The following is a 20376-nucleotide window of genomic DNA, read 5'->3' on the forward strand; positions in this document are numbered from 1 at the left end:
CTTCTTCAACATACTATACTATGACATTTTTTCATTATTTAAGACAAACTATTATACTATGCCATTTTTCCATGATTTTGGTCGACATACTATACTATGAGGATTTTGGATGATTTTGGATAACACATTATACTATGACGTTTTTTCATGGTTTTGGTCGAAATACTAGAGTATGAATTTTCTTCATAATTTTGGTCGACATACTATAATATGAAATTTTTTTCATGAGTTTGGACAAACTATTATACTATGATGTTTATTCATGATTTGGGTTGACATACCATACTATGATGTTTTTTCATGATTTTGGACAACATACTAAACTAGTATGTTTTGTCATGATTTGGGGGAATAGACTACACTATGTTGTTTTTTCATATTGACATACTGTATTATGACCATTTCATCATATTTTCAGCAACATACTATGACTTTAAAAAAAACCCAATTTGATGGCATACCATACTAAGACCTTTTCATTATATTTTTGACTACATACTATAAAATGACCTTTCATGACATTTTTAACAACATACTACACTATAAACCTTTTCTGATATTTTTAAAGACAGACTATATTTTGTGATACTTTCAACATACTATACTACGACTCTGATATTTTCATGATATAGTATATTGTGACATTTTCATGATAACTTTGACGAGAGGATACAGAATGTCTTTGTCATGATCTATTTGATGTCATAGTATACTATGGCATTTCTTAATACATACCATACTTAGACTTTTTTTATTGCATGTTATAATAAAATAACATTTTTATTTTTTTTTCACAACAGTTTATACTATGATATTTTTTTCAGGAGATAGTAATAATGTATTTGTAAAGTAATTACCATATTACCATATTATGACTTTTTACAACATATTACAGAATTATTTTTTTTTTAAAGACAGTTTTCATGGCTGTTTGGCTTCATTTGGCAGAAAAGCTCAAGGGTGAACGGGGTAGAAGGGATGATATGCAGCAAATGGCTGCAGATTAGAATTGAACATGCTGCAGATACAGAATACACTTAGGTTCAGTTCATGGGATGCTGCTCTATCAGGTGAGCTACTGGGCACCCCACTATAACATTTTTAACGACCAACTATACTATGACTTTTTTAATGATATTTTAAACAAATCATACTATGACCTTTTTATGATATTTCTAATGACATAGTATACTATGACATTTTCATGATTATTTGGCATGGCATGACAAACAAAATCACTTAAGGAACCCCATGCTGGCTATTCTCCCTTTTCTTCTTTACATAGTTAGTAGCCTACATGGTGATATGTTCTCCCATTTACCTATATTTGGTCATCTTGAACAGTTTGCGTCCGGATCAGGGTGATCCAAATCAAATATTGCTTTGAAACAGCAACACAAAAGTAAAATGGATTAGTTGATCCCGCATAGAAAAACATGGGAATCCCAGATCTGCATCATGCTGATCTAGATCAGTTATTTGGAAAAACTGGACATGGGATTTGGCAGAGGCACACATAAAGGCACCACACATGCACGTGTTACTTCTTTACAGCAGCAATTTCAAAATTTATTGAGACTGATTGGTTTTTGCAAATAATAGTCAAGCTAATTCTTCCACTAAACATGAAGTTAGAAAGAGGCTTGGATGGCCCGTGGGCCGGCCCCAACATCAAAACAGGAGGCTCATGGTTGGCTGTAAAAATGTTTTGTGATCAGTACTATCAACCAAAAAAATATCTGCACAAGAGCACTTAAATCTGCCTGGAAACAAAACTGGTGTAAAAACAGGACAGTTTCTTTTTTTTTGATTATTTAACACATTTTGTTACAAACACAGGTTTATGATAATCATCAATATAAAGTCAGTATCATATTGAACAATATTCCCAATGAAAATAAACAAACCTCAAGCTTCAAGTGTGACCTTTTACAAATCAAAGACCCTCTGAAACTTGAGAGAAAATAAATAATATATAATAGTAATATAAATTCATATATATGAAGGTATACACACATCACTCTTAGTAGAAGAACAAAATCTAAAGTAAAAAGCGCCAATTTTGAAATATAGTATAATATAGATATACCCATATCTATGGCTTCATGATTTGCACGTGTGAATCAAGCTATACAGGCTAAATGAGGATTGCAATTTGTACACGTCTAAGAATACCCATATTCATCTGCAATAGAGCAAACAGTTCCAGTTTTGCATCGTGTGGAATGAGACAGTTGTGTGCAGATGCCGAAGACGTCGCTTTGGTATGACAAAATGAGCACAGGCATGCAGTTAAGACCACAGAATCAGGGCACAAAAGGTCATCAACACACGGTGGGAAGGAGAATCTAGTCGCCCATCATGATTTGTCTCTTTGAAATCCTCGAAAAACAACAAACGTTTTGCACCTCTAATCTGATCAGACACATCTTAGTAATCTCTATCCGTTGACACAAACAAACAACATATCTATCTCTCGGAAAACACACACTCTCACAAGCACACGGGTGAAATGTCATTGAGGCACATATTGAGGGGTTGATGGCAGACGTATTCCTGAAGTACAACCCAGTTATGAGGAAGAAGACATACAGTACAGGTTGTGAGAAGAGCGCAGGGCCGGGGGGTCACACATACATCCAGATGTCTCTCAGTGGCCACAATGGCACCACAGGACAGAGATTTGTCACCGATCATTGGCTCCTTCCACACTCACCACTGACATTCATAAAAATCCTATCCCATTGTCTTTCTCCTTTTTTTCCTCCACCCAAAGATTTTTAATAAAACAAAAACACAATAAATAATACAAATAAAATAATCGCCAGACATGAAGAAAGCATCACAAATCAAATTTCTCAGTGGGGGTTGATGGGAAGTGCAGTCCATGGCACCTGTAGCACACAGGCAGCAAAATGTTTCCCAGAGTTACTACTGCAGCGCTCACTTTCCCTTTTGTTGCAAATGAACTTGATTCGAGCCGGTAAAACACCAGCGGGTAGAAACACAGCATGCAGACTCAACACCATCTGAGAAGAGCGTTTCATCTACATGCTGGATTTCTACTTGATTGTGTGTCATGCGAGGCGTGAGACAGTAGAAATTAGAAAAAAAATCAAACTGGTTTTAAGATGCGATCTTCAAAAAGCTAGCCGGTCCTTTCACACAGCCCTTCTTCATAATCACAATAATACCATAACATTTGCACTTTTTTTTCAAACTGTGACAAATAGTGACAAAAAATAAAAACAACCCAACAACAAAAAACTGTTTAACCACGACAATAAATCCAAAAAAGCACCTGCACACACAGACTGTGAAACGAAAGCACTTCATGTATACAAGGTACTCGATTGTTTTTGGTTTGATATTAATCAATTAGTGTACATTAGTGATGCAAAAAGCGTGTGCTGAATATATGTTTCAATCAATATCTAACAGAGAAGTTTGACAGTGAAGTTCCCCCTTCGGTAAAAAAAGCAAATACGACAGAAAAAGCGTAAACTGGCACAATAAAAGGTTGATAAAAGCCTTATGGCTTGCTGTCCACAACAAGGCAAAGTATAAAAGCTTTTTTTTTCTTATACAAGATATAAAATATCAAAAAAAGAACGCACAATAAAGCTTAGCATCCAGCACTTAATAATAATTAATAATAGTAACATCACCAACAGTAATCATTGTTTTTATAATTATAATAATAGGACGTCATCTGCCTCACTTAAATTGTCAATAACATCGCCGAAAAAACATGGAAATAATCTTAAGAAATCAATATAGACTTTTTTTTGGGACACTGGACACTCAAACGTTCTTGCATAAAAACATCCATCCATCCTGTTCAACACACCCAACACACACACATGCACAGAGAGGAGAGAGAAAGAAAGAAAGAGAGAGAGAGACAGAGGGGAGGGAATGACTTCTCAAAAAATCCACAAACAGGTTTTTCAATAAATAGCTGCTGAACAAAACAAATTAATATTAACACTCTCTACGAATATCAAACTCGGAAAATTTCAAGCACAATTGTTGATCCTCTTCTTTTAACCTCACAAAGCTGAAGAAAATATGTATCACCAAAGGAAACATAAACCATGGAAAGAGGCTGCATATTTTGTACTGAGAAAGTGGAATTATATGACAGGAAAAAAATGAAACAAAAAAGTTTTTGAAACAAAGGCAGCTCCTCCTTCAGTGTGAGAGACGTGGCTCTCAGGTCCTACGATCACAACTGAACCAGCGAGAGAGACAGAAAGAGTAAATAGTGTAGGTCATGTGGATCCATTGTTGATTTTCCAAACAGGGAAGCTGTTTCCACGCTGTGTATAAACTCTGACATACACTCTCTCTGTTTCTCTCTGTCTCAAACACACTCACGTCTTTAAATCCCAAAATATGTACATTAGTCAAATCTCCAGTATTTGTTGGAATGGATTGATAGAAACTGTTAACTTAAGTGAAGAAAAGATTAAGGAACCCACTGAAAAGGCATAGGCTATATAAACAGCAATCTGCACAAAGATTCAGTGATTTCTATATTGTGATAACAGTCAAGAGGACATAAAGTATATCCTTAAAGGTAGGTGCGGTCACCGAGTTGTTTAGGTAAGTAAAGATCAGATCAAAAATGTAAACCACGGGTTCAGGACTTTGATAGGAGTCAGTTGTCATTAAAGTGCAAGTCTGTGGCAGTAGGACTCTGCATCGACAATGTGCCATCGGGCTGCCCGCTCCTCTGACACACATAGCTTTGCAATAGATGTAGACTCTCCCTTCATTCGCAGGGAGACACTTTCCCCCAGAAACATTACAGCCGAGGTGGGACCAAGACAAACCCCCCTCCTTCCCTCCCTCCTGGCTTTTTCCCTACACTGTCAGTGATCCTTGGTTTCCATGGTGATTGTGATGGCAAACATACAAAGTTGCAGTCTAGCATTGGCCATGTCCTTGGCAGCGTCCTCGTTGATTTCTGTTGTGACAGAGTAGAAAACTACCGGACTCTGGCCTGAACCCTCACGAAAAAGAAACACAAAACACTGCATCAGGAGTAAAGGAGGTAAGCAGAAAAAGCCTTGCACTCGAGCCATCTCTTGACCACGCTTCTTCTACTATGGCAGTCAAGGTTGAGAATAGCCTAAGTGTGTGTGTATGTGTGTGTGTGTATGTGTGTGCATTTGAGTGTGTTACTCGTAATGGTTTGAGATCATTGTCGCGCATCACCCTACAGCATTTCCATTCAAAGGAAGGCCTGCCCACGGTGGGACGAATGGGTAAAGAGAGCAGAGGATTCTGCCCGAGAGATCGCAAGAGATCTTCAGAGATTGGTTGATGAGCCGCTAGCGGGAGCCTGGCAGATTCTAGGAGATCCAGGCAAAGTCCCTCTCGCTCCCGTTCTGCTGCTCCCCCTCCTGTGCTGAGGAGTCGCTCTCCTCCTTCTCATTGTCCAGTGCTCCGTGTGCCTCGGCGGTCATCCCCGAGTCTTTCCACTTCCCGCCTTCTTCCTCCCCTTCTCCCATCATCTCCCCGTCCCCTTCCACCATCATCTCCTCCTCCCCTTCTCCATCACCATCACACTCTGCCTGGTCATCATGGAAGCGATCGCCGGGATACAGCTCCTCTTCTGGAGAGATGTCTCCTCCCACCTCCCCATTATGGTCCAGCAGCGCGGCCATGCCCCGGCCAGAGCAGTCGGCACAAACGCCATGACGACGTGAGCCGTGTTTGATTCCGACACTGGCTGCTGACATGAAGACTCGGCTGCACACTTTACATACGTACTTCTTGTCTTTGCTGTGGACCTGTTGGACAGAAACATGTAATTTCCAAATTTAATTTGGATTTAAAGGATCAGTGTGTAGGATTTAGGAGCATTTGGAGGCGTCTAGCAGAAAGGATTGCAGCTTGCAACCAGCTGAAACTTCTCCCAGTAAGAATTCTTTGGTGTTCATTGTTCAGGAGGTTTTTACTGGGAGCCAAATTATCCAGAGACGTCTCCACCCCTCCAAAGTGAATGGACCCGTTGATTAAAACCGGTAAAAAATTAGTTTCACTTTACAAATCAGTGTTTCTAAAATGCTTGTTGCAGACGAGCACCTGCTAATGTGTGCTCACGTTTTTTCTAATCCAGACCTCCCCAGTATTTACAGGGAGCCGAAATATCCGCAGAGGTCTCTTTCCCTCCAAAACAAATGGACCTGGTGATTAAAACTTCTAAAAACACTGAATTATGCAGTTTCATGGTAAGAATCAGTGTTTCCCTGACTGTTCAGCTCATCGCAGACGAGCCGCTTACCCTCCACTTGGTAATCTCTGTTCTCTATCTCTGTTCTCACGTGTTTTTTTCCGATAACTTAAGATCCAGACGTTCAGAAGGTTTTCACCGAGAGCCAATTTATCTGCAGAGGTCTCCTTTTCTCCAAAACAAATGGACCCAGTGATTCAAACTGACAAAAACACTGAATAAAGTGGTTTCACATTAAAAAATCTGTTTTCCATTGCTGCTCGTTGCAAAGAGCCTGCTAAATACGGTGGCTGACATGAAGACATGAAAATGAAAATGTTCCTGTCTAGAACCAGTGTTTTGTTTGTCTATTCTGGGCTACTGTAGAAACATGGAGGTGCAACATGGAAATCTCTATGGAAGAGGATTCACTCCCTATGTAGATATAAACGTGTCATTCAAAGGTGACAAAAATTATTCTTATTTTCAGGTGAGAATATACAAGTGACAACATATCTATTATATTCAGTTTCTGACAATATATCCCCTAAAACCTACACAATGGACTTTTTAGGTCTGACCCTACTAGTAGTCACAGAGCTGCACTCACCAGCGTGTGCCTCTTCATGTGCTCCCTTCTGGTGAACTTCTTGCCACAGATTTCACAGGGGTAGGGCCTCTCTCCGGTGTGGGAGCGCATGTGCCTCTTCAGGATGCACTGATGCATAGCAGAGAAACTGCAGTAGGGGCACTTGAACTTTTTACGGATCACCGTGAAGTCATTCACTATAGGGACAGAAGGAGGGATGGAGGGGGTGGAGGAGAGAAATAAAAAATAAATAAATAAAAAAGATTAGTGTTGAATGAAGCTCTTTTAAATAAACCAACGCGTCACTTTTCAGTTATTACATTTAATTAGCGGCATGGTCTAGAAATGTACCATCAATTCCCATGGCCACCCCAATTCCAGTCAAAGCTACAGTTGCCCTGGCAACAGCTCTTCCTCCATACTAAAGCAATAAAGGAAAAGAGATACTATAAACACGACACACAACAGTCAAGTCTGCCTTGGTTGCTCTAGAGGGTCTCTGCAATGGACAGCAAAACACAGACAGAAAGACAAACACAGACAATGACAAGATAGGTGAGGGAAATAAAATCACACACACAAAGGAAGGCTTCAGCAAAGAAATTAAAATAAAAACTAATGTTAATACCATGTCCAAATCTTGTGTAGAGGTCTAGTAAGCCAATTATCTCAAGGTCTAGACTTAAATGGTAGTTAAGCCAGGTGAAGGGCATCCAAGTAAACAGACAGTGTGTGTGTTTGTGTGTGTGAGAAACTTTACAGTCAAAGCATACAGTGAGAGATCAGGACTGGATTTATGAGTACACAAGCACTACACAACACAACTACTGTGCATCAAGGACGGGGTCAAACACACAGCTCAGGGTTATAAGCTCTGAAGTGATACATTATAATTACCTCCATCAGCAAATCGACTTCTGCTCTGATTAAACACTCAAAAACATGCAGCTGCACAACACATTTGAGATTATTTTTTAGAGCGGCAAGTTAAAATGCAAAGAAAGTAATATTTTTGATCGTGTGAATGATGTGCAGATAACAGATAAAAACTACAGAGAGGTTTAAACATTTTTCCAGCACAGTTTAATTACAGCATAAAAACTACAAGCAGAATCTCATTCTGTTTAGAAAAGTACATATCTGTGTACAGTATACATGGGTTTTGTTTTCAAGGAAAAAATTTGATACTCTAAAATGAAATATCTTTCAATATTTACAACACATTCAACCTAAACAAAAACAAAAAAAAGCCACACAACAGCCGTACAGTTTTGCCATTTCTCCTGAACGGCTCTGCAGAGTTCCTGATTAGTTCCTGACTTTCTGAGCCTGCCAGTCTGTTTCAGCTGCTGGCTAGGACAGAGTGTGCTACCTGAGAAATGGGTTTTTGTATTAGAAAGGATTTGGCATTCGGGAGTTCCCTGTGTGTATGTGAACCACAGCAAAGGGGGTACAGTCCCAACAGACACCAGTCCTGCTTTAACCGAGGACACAGAAATTACAGCTCCATGTGTCGACTGTGGAAGATTAGAGGGAAACACAGGTGGGTGTCTTCCCTTTGGGTATAGTACTCACAATATGGGTATACACATGATAAGCCTTTATAACTGGGCCGTATCAGGGAAATATCTTGGTTAAATTATAGTTGGAGGCCTGCTGTAAACTCAAATGAGCAAATTTTGGCAGAAATCGGTGTGAATTTACATTAGCGATGATTCTGAAGCCAGTGTGCCAATTCCAATATCTTGCAGCTCTGCAACACCCTCCACCTAACTGTCTACGCCATCTCCCTCAATCCTCTCCTACATTTTCCCCGCTTGTCTTCACTCTTCACAACCAGACTATTATGTGGCAGTGACATCACTAAGCTGGTTCAAGGGGCATTTGTCTGCCGCTCCCCACATCCTCTTCAGATGAAGAGGTCAGAGGTTAAGAAGGGCCGGAGCCGTGAAGGACCAATTACTGTCCAGCTCCAGCCACACTCCAGCCACTAGAAGACTTACAGATCTGGGACAGAGGAGATGGACGGAGAGAGAAAATGACACTACCCAACCCCCATCTCAGCCGCTACTGGTCTATTGTTTTTGCTTGCTTTGTGTTGTTCGGCACATCCCCTCCATCTGCACTGATGTGACAGCGCTGACTGAAGGCAATCATGTCGGAATAATGATGGAAGACAAGTTTATACGTGTCCAGAGGGGGTGATCATACAATTACTTTGTTTGTTTTTTTTTCAAATACAGCATGGAGAAAAGTAACCCCAGTATTTTTAAAAAATATTCCGTTAAGGTTTAAGTTGTTTTAAAACATATTAGCTGAGGTGCACTGACACCGGCAGCAGAAATAATCACTTTGGAGTCTTTATTCCCATGCTGCAATTCTACAAATTTCCTGCAGGTGGTGTGGTTGTGTACGCTGTGAGCCACAGCGAAGCCTGGCATATCTGAACTGTGTCTGAGTGTCTTTGTGCCCGTAATGCAGGGGTGGTCACAAAGATAAAGATCTCTCTGCCTAAAAAGGAGAGAAGACTTAAGTCAGACTGGTGTCTGGCGACAGAGCACCAGACAAGTGGTGTAGTTTGGGGAGGCGGAAAGACTCCCCCCTCTGTCTCTCCACCCAGCACCGCCACATAAAGTTATTCACCTGTTAATGGGTCCAATCAGTGCAAAATAAATTAATCATAAACCTAAAGATAACTAAAAAAATGTAACAGTTTGTCTTATAATTTCAGTCGGTTGCTTCAACAAATCAGCTTGCATAGCAATTGTGCATTGTTGACATGTAAACTGTCAATTCATGCTAAAAATAATGACATAAATTAAAAAAGAGTGGTGTCCCTTTGTATTTATAATCGTGTCATCATATATTTTTAAAAGGAATTCTTCCCTTCTCAGTGCAATGACGCCACAGAGCATATTTTGGCATGAACGTATAACACGTGAGGATACGCTGCGAACCGATGGGTATGAATGTGTGTGCATAAGCCGGCAGCCTGCCTCAGTTTTCCACATTGATGCTGAGATCGTGATTGTCAACTTTCATCTCTTGAGAAAGCCGCCACAGTGAATCTATAACCCCGCCCTGAGACATTTCCATCCCGGCACTGCCTCCCAGCACCGCTCCTGGCACCGTCCCCACCTGGCAGCACACTTTAACATGTGTCGCCAGGTTTTTCTGGGTGCTAAAAGCCTTGGCACAGGCAGGGCAGGTGTGCCCTCGCTCTTTGGAGTGCACAGAGGACAGGTGCCTGTGCAGGTCTGTGCGGTCTCGGAAGTGTTTCAGACAGTAAACGCACTGCATCAGCTTCTTCTTGAAATGGATGGTCTTCTCGTGTCGGTCTGCGTTAGATTTGAGGGTGAAGCTGGCAGGGCACTGGGAGCAGAGGTAGCGTGCCGGCGTAGGCTCGGCCATCGCAGGGCGGTAGAGAGACTGGTGGAAGGGGAGAGGCTGGGACTGTAACTGGTGCCGAGGCTGGGTAGGTTGATGGTGCGGACCCTGAATGCTCGGCCAGTCCAGGGACAAGGCCATCAGAGACAGGGTGTGACGATACTCGTGTTCCCTGAGATGCTCCAGGCTGCTGAACAGCCGGTTGCACAGGGAGCAGGCGAACCCCTGTGAGGGCCAAGCACTGGGATCTGGCAGGACTCTTTTCCCTGACCCAGCCTCTTCACTCAGCACCATCGGCCTTTTAGTCCCTTTGCCAGCCACGGACACTGACGCAGGCACAGTCAAGCCACCAGCACAGCTCTCATCGCCCATCTGATCCCTCTCGACAGGAGACTGGTCACCTTCCAAGGCTGAGATAGCGAGAAGAAAAGTGAGAGTGAAAGTGAGAGAGAGAGAGATAAAAAAGGCACAAACCTCTCTTAAGTTATCTAGACATGACATACTTCAGTTTTAAAACCATACCTGTGCTGTATTCTTTCATATCTTCCTTGTCTTTGACACCCTCCTGTAAGCACAAAACATCCCGTTATGTCAACACACACACATTTATACAGTCTGTATGGATTGTTGTCTGGGCATGCAGGAGGCAGGCAGGTGAGACAAGCTGTGAAGGCAACCCTTTTTCACATATGTGAGAAACAAAAGACATAAAAACAGAAAAAAATAAGAGAAACACATAGATCAGAATGATTTAAAGACACAGATAAATTGTTAGAGATTAGCAAGCAAACAGAAAAAATATTTTAAATAGCTGACAGTTCCTGGATGCTAGCGGCGTCCTATGAGACACAGAATGAGCAGTTAGGTTGATCTACAGTATTAATAATTTTATCTGCCTGATACAGCAAGGTGCGCCAAACACCTCTCACCCCTCTCTTTTCTCTCATCTACATCCCATCTAAACTCTATCCTTACTCCATCTACTCCTGCAATTCCTTCACCCCCACCCATTTCCTCAGCCCCTACACTCCTCCTCCACCACCTCCTCCTCCACCCCCTCTCTAAGAACAGAACACCATGCACTGGGCAAACAGATGGCTTGTCCGCAGAGATAGGGAGGCTTGTTGGGAGGCAGGTCCACTGAAATCAAATGCTGCTCCTAAAACACTCATGCACGCACGCAGGCGCGCTCTCTCTCTCTCACACTCACACACACACACACACACACACACACACACACACACACACTCTCTCTCTCTCTCTCAGACTGGCACAAAACTCACATCCACACATGCTCATACTGCCATGCTCACACACACGCCCACACTCACTCTCTCTCTCTTACACACACACACACACACACACACACACACACGCCGAACAGAACAAACAATTTCCTGGGCAGCAAGAGCAAACCTCTCATTGTCTACTTGTATTGATTCTACTCAGTCTCATCTCACTACCTTGCCCGTTATCTGCCATCTCTAAGCACACGCTGCCATTGTGACCAGATGTGTCATCTCGAATGTAACCGCTATAAACTACATTACCGCTAATGCTGAGCAAAGACTCTTGGCTCGAAGGTGAATTTGGGTCTGGGCTATATTAAAAAATATGATATGAAAAAACAGAGACAAGAGTGAAGAATTGGAAAATCTGAAAGGAAGAGAAAGCAAACAAAGCGCAGAGAAAAGAAAGACAAACAAAAGAAAACAGTGTAGCAGGAAATGTGCCAGATTCCACACTGAGAGTGAGATACAGAGAGGGGTTGAGCGACACTGTGTGAGAAAGACTTGCCAATGTTGAAAAATAACCCCATTAACCCCCACTTCTCCTCATAAAGCCCCACTATGTCACTTTCTGTCCTCCATCGCCTCAACCCCCCTCGGTGTGTTTGCAGGGTGAAGCTGCCCCCCTGGATACACATCTCCACTCACTCTTACAAACTTTTATCTGAGTGGAGGAACGGTACCCAGAGAGCAGCCTCTGCCCTGGAGCTGAGCCAGGCTCTGCGTGCTTACCTCAGGCAAGGTGGAGGGCTCCGGGCCCTCGGGGGCCTCTTCCACTTCCATGTCCAACCCTTCTGAGCGCAGCTGGGGTGCCCCAGCCCGCAGACCGGGGGCCTCCAGGGGCCGAGGCTCAGAGGGGTGCAGTGGTGTGGGTGGAGTGGGTGGGTAGTATGCTGATGTTGATGATGATGAAGATGGCGGTAGTGGTGGTGGTGATGTTGGAAGATGAGGAGGAAGAAGAGGAAGAGGTGGAGGAGGAGGAGGAGGAGGAGGAGGAGAGGAGCCAGCCCCCTGTTTGTTATGAATAGTGGCCCCCGTGGCCCCTGGCCGGAGCGTGCTGCAGTAGTTGTTGGAGCGGAGCCCTGAGGAGCACAGGAAACGAGTCTCACCCACCCACTCACGTACAACTGCAACTCTGCAAGCAGCTGGCCACCAGAACACAACGGGAGAGAGTGGGCAGGGGGGCACACAGAGGCTGCCAGTGCTACACTATCAAACACTATGGAGAGGGGGAGGAAGAAAAACTCTGAAGTTTCACTTTCCACCAGCCGAGGGGAAAGGGTTAGGGCTTCTCTTCTCTCTTTCTCTCTCTGTTTCTTTCGCTCCTCTGCTCTCCTTCTCCTTCCACCCACATGCGTGCGCAGAGGATGGCAGCGTTTGTGTGTTTTGTGAGAGAGTGTGCATGTGCTGTGTGAGCGAGTAAAATGCATATAAGGAGAGGGCTTGAGGATCCTCTGTAGCGTGGAGGGAGATTGTTTTGGAGAGGAGCCATCTTGCAGCTCAAGTGAAGACTTTTTGTACACGCAGGGTAAAGGACGACTATATCGACCATGTAAGATGTTTACCGGCAACAAGTTAAGGCACGCTGGATGAAGAATTTCAAATTTCTTACAGAGCCTTTAGCACTCTATAACTATTCACACAGAAGGTTTTTCTCTGCTACATTAATATCGCCATTAGTACTGAGAGTGCATCTCTTTTTCTGATAGTGCATATGAATCAAAGTGTAATGTGTAGCAGGTTATTCTGGATTGTGTGTGTGTGTATGTGTGAGTGTGGGCAGCATTTTAGGGGAATGTCTCCAGAGTTATGCAGTGGGTTAGCCATTCATTGCCCTCCTCTGCACAACGGACAGAATCACACAACCATGAGGCTCGACCGTGGACGGATTCCTGGAATGTTAAACTACCGCGCCCGACACTCCCCACTCCCACTTACTGAGAACACACACAAATGCTCAACTCCCCATCTCCTCTTCCCCACCTCCCAGCAGCGACGGGAGGAACAACATTAAGAGGGAGGCAGAAATGTAGACAGAGAGTAAAGAGATGAGCTACAGGTGAGAGGGAGCAGCTCATTAACAAATGGTATTCCGGCAGTGACCGCTTCTCAGGAAAGGAGCGTCGACTGGGATAAACAGCCACTTGAAGAATCCCGACATACGACTAATTTTTTGCAATCTTGTCTCACAGAGTTTAATATTGCAGTCGTGTCTGGCAAGCTGTAAAGAATACAAATAACAGCAGGCTGACTCACGGCACAGCGACAAGAGTAAAAGAGAGGAGAAAAACACATTAATGTAGAGTAACTGAATTACTTTAACGCAGAATGATGGCAGAGGAACTAAAACACAACCTGCGTCCTCTCCTGCACCTGCAGTTGGAGCGGGGTCAGGACCTATTAGGTCTATTTAGGCTTTTGGGAGACAATTACTGTAAGCTTACTGACCAGCTGCCAATAGCTAATCAACTAAAACTTGGTAAGTCTGTTAGGAGGAGTTCTTCATGACAAAACACTTAAAGGGATAGTTCAGACTTTTTCAAGTGGGGTTGTTTAAGGTACTTAGCCATCGACAGCATATCTCAAACAGTATATGTCAGTGACTACACTCCCAGTTTGGAGAAGCAGGCTGAAGTTCAACATCGAAGCTAAGCAATCGACTGCTTAAGGAGTGCAGCAACCAAGCATACTTTAGCCACCTAAAAATGTCAATATCAGTTTAAGTATACTCTGTATTTAGAGTATTTTCACTGCTTTACCTTAAAGTCAGAGAGTGATTTCAGACAGGCAAATTAAGTTGTTTTATCGCTCTCTTCAAAGCCAGACTCCGTTTAGAAAAATATCAATTTAACATCGCTGAACACAGACGCTGCTGGTTTACCACTGCCTCGATCAGTTAGACAGCAGGCAGCTGTAAACCAGCAGCACCAATGATCAGCAAGCTAAAATGACTTTATGGAGTCTGGTGGCTTTGATGAGAGCATAGACGGGAACTGATTCTGTTCACGGTTCCCCTGCTGAAACTGGTGATCTGATGTAGGGTTGCAGCAATATACCAGTTTTAAGGTGAAAGTTTCACAATTGTCATACCATGCACATTTGCTTAACTACAGTATTTTTAAAAAATGTAACTGGACAGAGAATCTCACAATAAATAGGTATTGTTGCTGATTCCTTAACAGCAGTACATTTCTTAGCTTCTGTGTTGATATCGTGCCGCTTCTCTAAACTGGGGACGTGATGACTGACATCTACTGTATGTAAGACACTGACTACAGATAAGTACCTCATACAACCTCACTTAAAAAATGAGTGAATCCTCTCATTGTTTGCTATGACCTCTGGATAGCTTTACTCTCCTTCAGTGTTTTAATGATAAAGGAAAAATAAGCTAGTATCGGATTCAGAGATGTTTTTGAAAAAGTGCCAGGACTTTCCAAAAAAGTTTGGTGAATTAGGTGGCCTTTAATGTAAAATCCCACTACCAGATTGACAGTTATTACACTTGCATTGATATCTATATCTATATATCTATTGACCCTTACTGTTCCATTCCTCTTGTAAAACGGGCGTAAGGAGGTATGGTGTTGCTATATACGATCCACATTTTCAATCTGAAAAGTCACCAGATCTGTGTCACAATCATATATGAAAACCATAAAAAAAAACAGAGAGTAGCTATGGAGCCACAGGGAGCTACTGTACAGGGTGAGTCAATTTTCAAAAGTAGATGTGAAGTGATGAGAGCAGGCAGCGGAGAGAAAAGTTCAATAATGTCAGTATGATCCCTGTAGTTAATTGGATGTTCTTTACAGCCAGTACTCGGTGGCGGTGTGGACAGGTGCGCGGGGATGGTCCGGCAAAATCCATTGTCTGGCATTGATTGTCTGACGCACGGAAGGGGTAGTGGGGCCAAATCCCAATGATCTTAATTGGATTCAGAAGGCTGATTGACATACAGACCGGTCCCACTTTATTTTGGCATTCCACATGCTAGCAGGATGTAGTCCGTGACCCATGCAAAGGATGGGCGAAGAGAGGGAGCTGTTGCATTTTGAATCGCGGGCCCTGTCAACAAGGTGAAGGTCAGCTGGGTTTGAATTGCTAAATGTGAAGAGAGCGAAGTGTTCAGTGGTTAAACTGTAGGACATCGATTCTCAGTTTGGTCCGATTTTTGGATGTATGAATCTTTAGGAGAAGCATGTTTTATTAAAGAGTCAATTATACAGAGAAGGAGGGAAAAGGAGGGAGAAGGAGGGGGGGAGACAGAAGCTCTGTGTCAAGGCCTTTTGCTATATTCAGTGGTCTCTCTTGAATTGGGCCAGGTGACCTTGCTCTACCTCCTCTCTGCCTAGATCAATACTTTCCCAGGATTTTAAACCAACACACTTTGATGCTCCACAGCTGAAGTAAAAGTAGGGGGAAAGAGAGAGAGAGAGAGAGGAGAGAGAAGTGAGACAAATAAGGAGGAACTGCAGGAGCTGGCCAAAAGGGGAGGGAGAGTGTGAGGGATGAGTGTTAAGGAGGGGTGAAGGAGAAATGGATGGAGGGAAGGAAGGAGGGAGGGATGGATGGCGTGAGGGGGAGTACAGGAGGGAAAGGACAGGAAGGATGTTAAGCAGGGGTGAAGGAGAAGCAGGGAGGAGGGGGGAAGAGGGCTGAATGGAGGGGAGGGAGGCAGGGTGCAGCGATCTGTCAAACCCGGCAGACTTCTCCTCCGCCCAGTAATCTGAGGTACAGTGTTTGTTTATTTTCTGTCCTCATTTAGACACAGGGACAGACCCGCGGAGGGAGGGGAGGTTGTTGGCCATCTCAACAAGCCCATTTCCCCAACCCCTATTGTGTAGTGAATTCAAAATAGGGTTCGGCTAACCAAAAACCTCCCTGAGGTTTCTTTGGTGTCAACTGAAATACTGCTATAAGACTCATTCAACATGCTTTTTTTTCCACGCTGGGAGCAAATGATTAACATTCTCTGAATTCTCCAAATCTCCTATTCATATAGTAAAGGCTGAGTGTAGCTGTAAAGTGTGTGTAAGTGTATCAAAAAGCCTCTTTTTCTCTTTTCGGGAGCTTGTGAGGCTGTCTATCTGTGCTGTGACAGCATCTGATTCTCCTCTTTAAGCCAACAGAAACATCTCAATCCCACACACTTAACACTTACACAAAAGGGGTGATGTGATGTGACGTGCGTGTGCGAGCATGTATGTGCAACTGCAAACGTGTGTTTCGGTCTATTCAGTCTTGGCCCGCTCTTTTATTTTGGAGGTGAGTGGGGCTCAACTCAAAAGGCATGACTCGGCTCCGAGTTGTACCCTTCCTTTGCTTTCTTCAGCTCACAAAGACAGGCAGAACTCGGGACAAAAGATCCAATTACTAGCCAGTAAAAGCAAAGAGACACAAACACACGAGTTACACACACACACACACACACACACACACACACAAATGTGCCCACGCGGACACGGACTCAAGCAAATATACGCTCGCGCTGGCACACACACGGAGAAACACACACATGTAGACACTGACAGTTTAACACCCTCGCTAAAGGCAAAAAAACTGACTGAACGAAGGAAAAGAAGCTCTTGTTAACGTGGACAAATTAAGCACAAATAAGGATGTTTATTGATCTAATTTTGATGTAGTTTATTCCAAAGTAAGTGGAGACTTTAAGTGGAACATTTCAGCTGTTATTTTACTAGTTTTGTGGACAGATATTTGGACATTTAAATAAGGAAGGAGGGTTGTTAAATGCTTAAAAAATTAAAACCATTTACTAACACATCATCGCAAAAAAAACCCCCAACAAATATGATAGTGAACAAACACTCAAAAAAAAAGCTTAAAATTCTACATTTTGTTGTAATCTATTTCACCTTGCATGACATCACATTTCTCTGTCATAATTCAATGTTTCAGTGGTTATTTTTAGGCTCACAATTTTGAGAAAATACCCCTCATTTTAAAGCTTTTAACAGGATGCAAAGGTTTGTGCCGTAGCTGTTGAGTGGAGCAAATCGCTTCATCGTTCTTCATGCTGAAATGCGGTTAAGTAAATAATATCTGAACAGTTGCTGCAGTTCTGTTGTGTTATTTTGCTGCTGTGAAATACAGCCGTAGACACACTGATACGCACAAAGAAACTGTCACATGAAAAACCAAACAAATTTTTCTCACGAAAGCGAGAGCGATCCCAGCAAAATGTTCTCTCACTGAGTCACCGATGACTAGTCTTCACTGGCATTGCCACACAAACTCTTTACACACTCAAGTGGCACCACACACATACACACACACACACACACATTCAGAGTTATCGAAAGACAGTGGCTGATGAAGAGAAAGAGGACACTCATGTCAAAAGCAGGTCAAGCCTGTATGTTTTATGTCTCAAAGGTGACCACATGAACAGGTACTCAGAGATACACCAGTAGATTGAAAGCAGTGTGTGAGTTATAATGATGTGTGTGTGCGTAACAATCAGTGTGAGTGCAGTGTTAGTAAATAGTGACTTACAAGACAGGGAGTGTGCTCCTTTGGGCAGGTACTCGTACAGCAAGGGGTTATCATCTCCCATCATCTCAGCCCGCAGAGACAGCAGACTGTTCTTACTCATCAGCGCTGCCTTCAGATTGGCTACAGATGAGATCGTTCCGCCCCCACCTCCTCCCCCGGCCTCCTCCGATTCGTTGGGTCCCAGGTAGCTGGGCTCTGTGGTGAGAGGCTCTTCCTGTTTGAGGAAGAAGTCGAGGCGTTCGCCGCGGCTGTCTGAGCTGTTGGGTTCGGTCACGTCTGCCCCTGAAAAAGAGGATGAAGTAATAGAAGATGGGTGAGGCTCTAGTGTTAGCCATCACAGACTAACATTAAAATGTTTTTTAAACAAACTTAAGCGGAGAAAAAAGTAGGTGGCAGGGGACAGTGCCTCAAAACATTTCACACAGCATTGTTTAACTTAATTAGAGGGATTACATGGTTTGCTATAGGCTGAAAATCCTGACACTCTTGGATTTATTTCATGGGGATAAAAAAAAAAACTGTGAATAGTTGTCACTTTTTCAATTTTAGGGTTTCACCCGACAGCGAAGCCATTCAGTGTCGATACCAAAAAAACCCCGCCGTGTTAAACCAATTCTTTCAAACCTCTCAGCCGAGTCATCGTTTACACCCAGTGTTTTCGGTAGCGACAACCAACACGTCACCGCTCTGAATCATCCCTCTCTCTCCTCGACTCCCTAACACACCTCATCATCAACAGTCAACAAAAATACAGGGAGATCATAAAGAGACAGTGTGAGAGAGAGAAAGAGAGAGGGAGGCAGACACAGAAGAGGTATGTGCGTTATGTCTGCGTGTGTGTTTAGCCGTCAGTGTCGTTGAAAGCAGAGTGTGTAGAGAAGCTGTCAGCGGTAGACATGTCGCTGGAGGTTCCACTGTAGATCTACAAGACTGTCAGACCACACTGTTGACGACAGCTCCACTCAACACACACACACACACACACACACACACACACACACACACACACACACACACACACACATACACACAAATACGGACACACTTTCATTGCCTCCTAATTGACATTTAACTGATGACAGGTTGCTTTCTCCAACAAAGACTTTGACAAAAATACACATCACGCACATCACAGGCGCAAGAGACTTTTGAAAGAATGGCTTGTCTACACCTAAAACAAACACACAAGACTTCTGAGTGCAGACTTGCGACTAGCCTTAAGGAGCGTGCGTAATTACGTGTGATGGTCCTGGACAGAAACCCTCTGGCATCCTAATATATAAGTCTACGGTTGCACAAAGCCCATGCAGTGACAGCTGAAATCACACTTAAAGGTAATGGGGAATAAACAAAGTGAAGACAGAAACAGGGGTGACGCGAGGGCACAGAGCAGAGAAGCGAAAGCAGAAAGAAAGAGCGAAAAAAATAAAATGGGAGCAAGAGAACAGAATAGCCCTATTGTCCATTTTAACTACAGGCAGGTAGTGCTAAGTGTTTCCTGTGCAGCCCAGAGCTCATCTGCTGCAGGGGGAGTCAAGGTGACAGAGACAGTAGTTTGCCTCCACGTCTGGAATACCGATGGGTATACAGCCTCTTCACAGCCTACTGGGTCAATGTTGACCACTCTCTCTCTCTCTCTCTCTCTCTCTCTTACACTCACTCACTCACACACACACACAGTGTCAGTCATTTTTCATGCTCGGTATAGATAAATGATCACAGATCAGATGGATGGATACACGCTCTGTATGCAGAGTTGCACATACACGCATAGATCTGAAAGGTGTAGAGATACGGCTGAGATATTGAGGGCGGTTGGGGGAAGGAGATGGGGCGCGACAGATAACAGTGACATACATACGAAGTAATCAGCGGCCATCAAACTACTAGCAGAAGAAGATATAAAAAGGAGGAGATAAAGTAGGAGGAATGAAGACAGAAAAGAGGAGGCATGAAGAGAAAAAGAAGAAAAAGAGAGGAGAGAAAAAAGGCAGGGGAGTGTAAAAGCGGGGGTGTCGAGCTGTGGAGGAAGCAACAGAAGATACACACAAAACACACACCCGTGCATCCACGCACACCCCCGCCTCAACCCGCGCACACACAAACACACACAAAGTTAATTAAGGAGGGGGTGTAGGGGTTGGCGCAAGGGGCATGAGGTGCAGGAATTCATTAGAGCTCTGCCCCCTCCTTCAGTGGGCAGCCCAGCAGCCACAAGAGTCAATCAATAACATAGATCTGCTGTGGGCCAACAACAAACACACACACACATATATGGAGAAAGGAGAGGCAGACAAATGGAAGGAGAGGAAGCAAGGGAGAGAGGGAGAGAAAAGAGGGTCACCTCTGACCCCCATCTCCCTCCACTC

General features: G+C 43.4%; 1 protein-coding gene across 3 annotated transcripts in view; it reads right to left on the reverse strand.

The window, feature by feature from the left end:
- Positions 1 to 1540: 1540 nt before the first annotated feature.
- The window catches only part of zbtb46 (zinc finger and BTB domain containing 46), a 73820-nt gene continuing 54984 nt past the window's right edge, over positions 1541 to 20376 (reverse strand). For 2 of the 3 annotated variants that reach the window (XM_042491128.2, XM_042491127.2), the window contains exons 4-7: positions 18008 to 18289; positions 12221 to 12570; positions 10722 to 10764; positions 7879 to 10609 (exon numbers count right to left, since the gene is read on the reverse strand). In XM_042491128.2, the coding sequence (XP_042347062.1) occupies positions 9810 to 10609; positions 10722 to 10764; positions 12221 to 12570; positions 18008 to 18289 (1475 nt within the window). In that variant the 3' untranslated portion in view covers positions 7879 to 9809. Of the gene's footprint in view, positions 5802 to 6833; positions 7010 to 7878; positions 10610 to 10721; positions 10765 to 12220; positions 12571 to 18007; positions 18290 to 20376 lie in introns of those variants that run through there. The other variant, XM_042491129.2, reaches the window with a different exon arrangement.

The sequence above is a fragment of the Plectropomus leopardus genome, chromosome 9, assembly GCF_026936395.1.
Source record: "Plectropomus leopardus strain MGB_pleo_1.0 chromosome 9, ASM2693639v1, whole genome shotgun sequence".
Taxonomy (NCBI): domain Eukaryota; kingdom Metazoa; phylum Chordata; class Actinopteri; order Perciformes; family Serranidae; genus Plectropomus; species Plectropomus leopardus.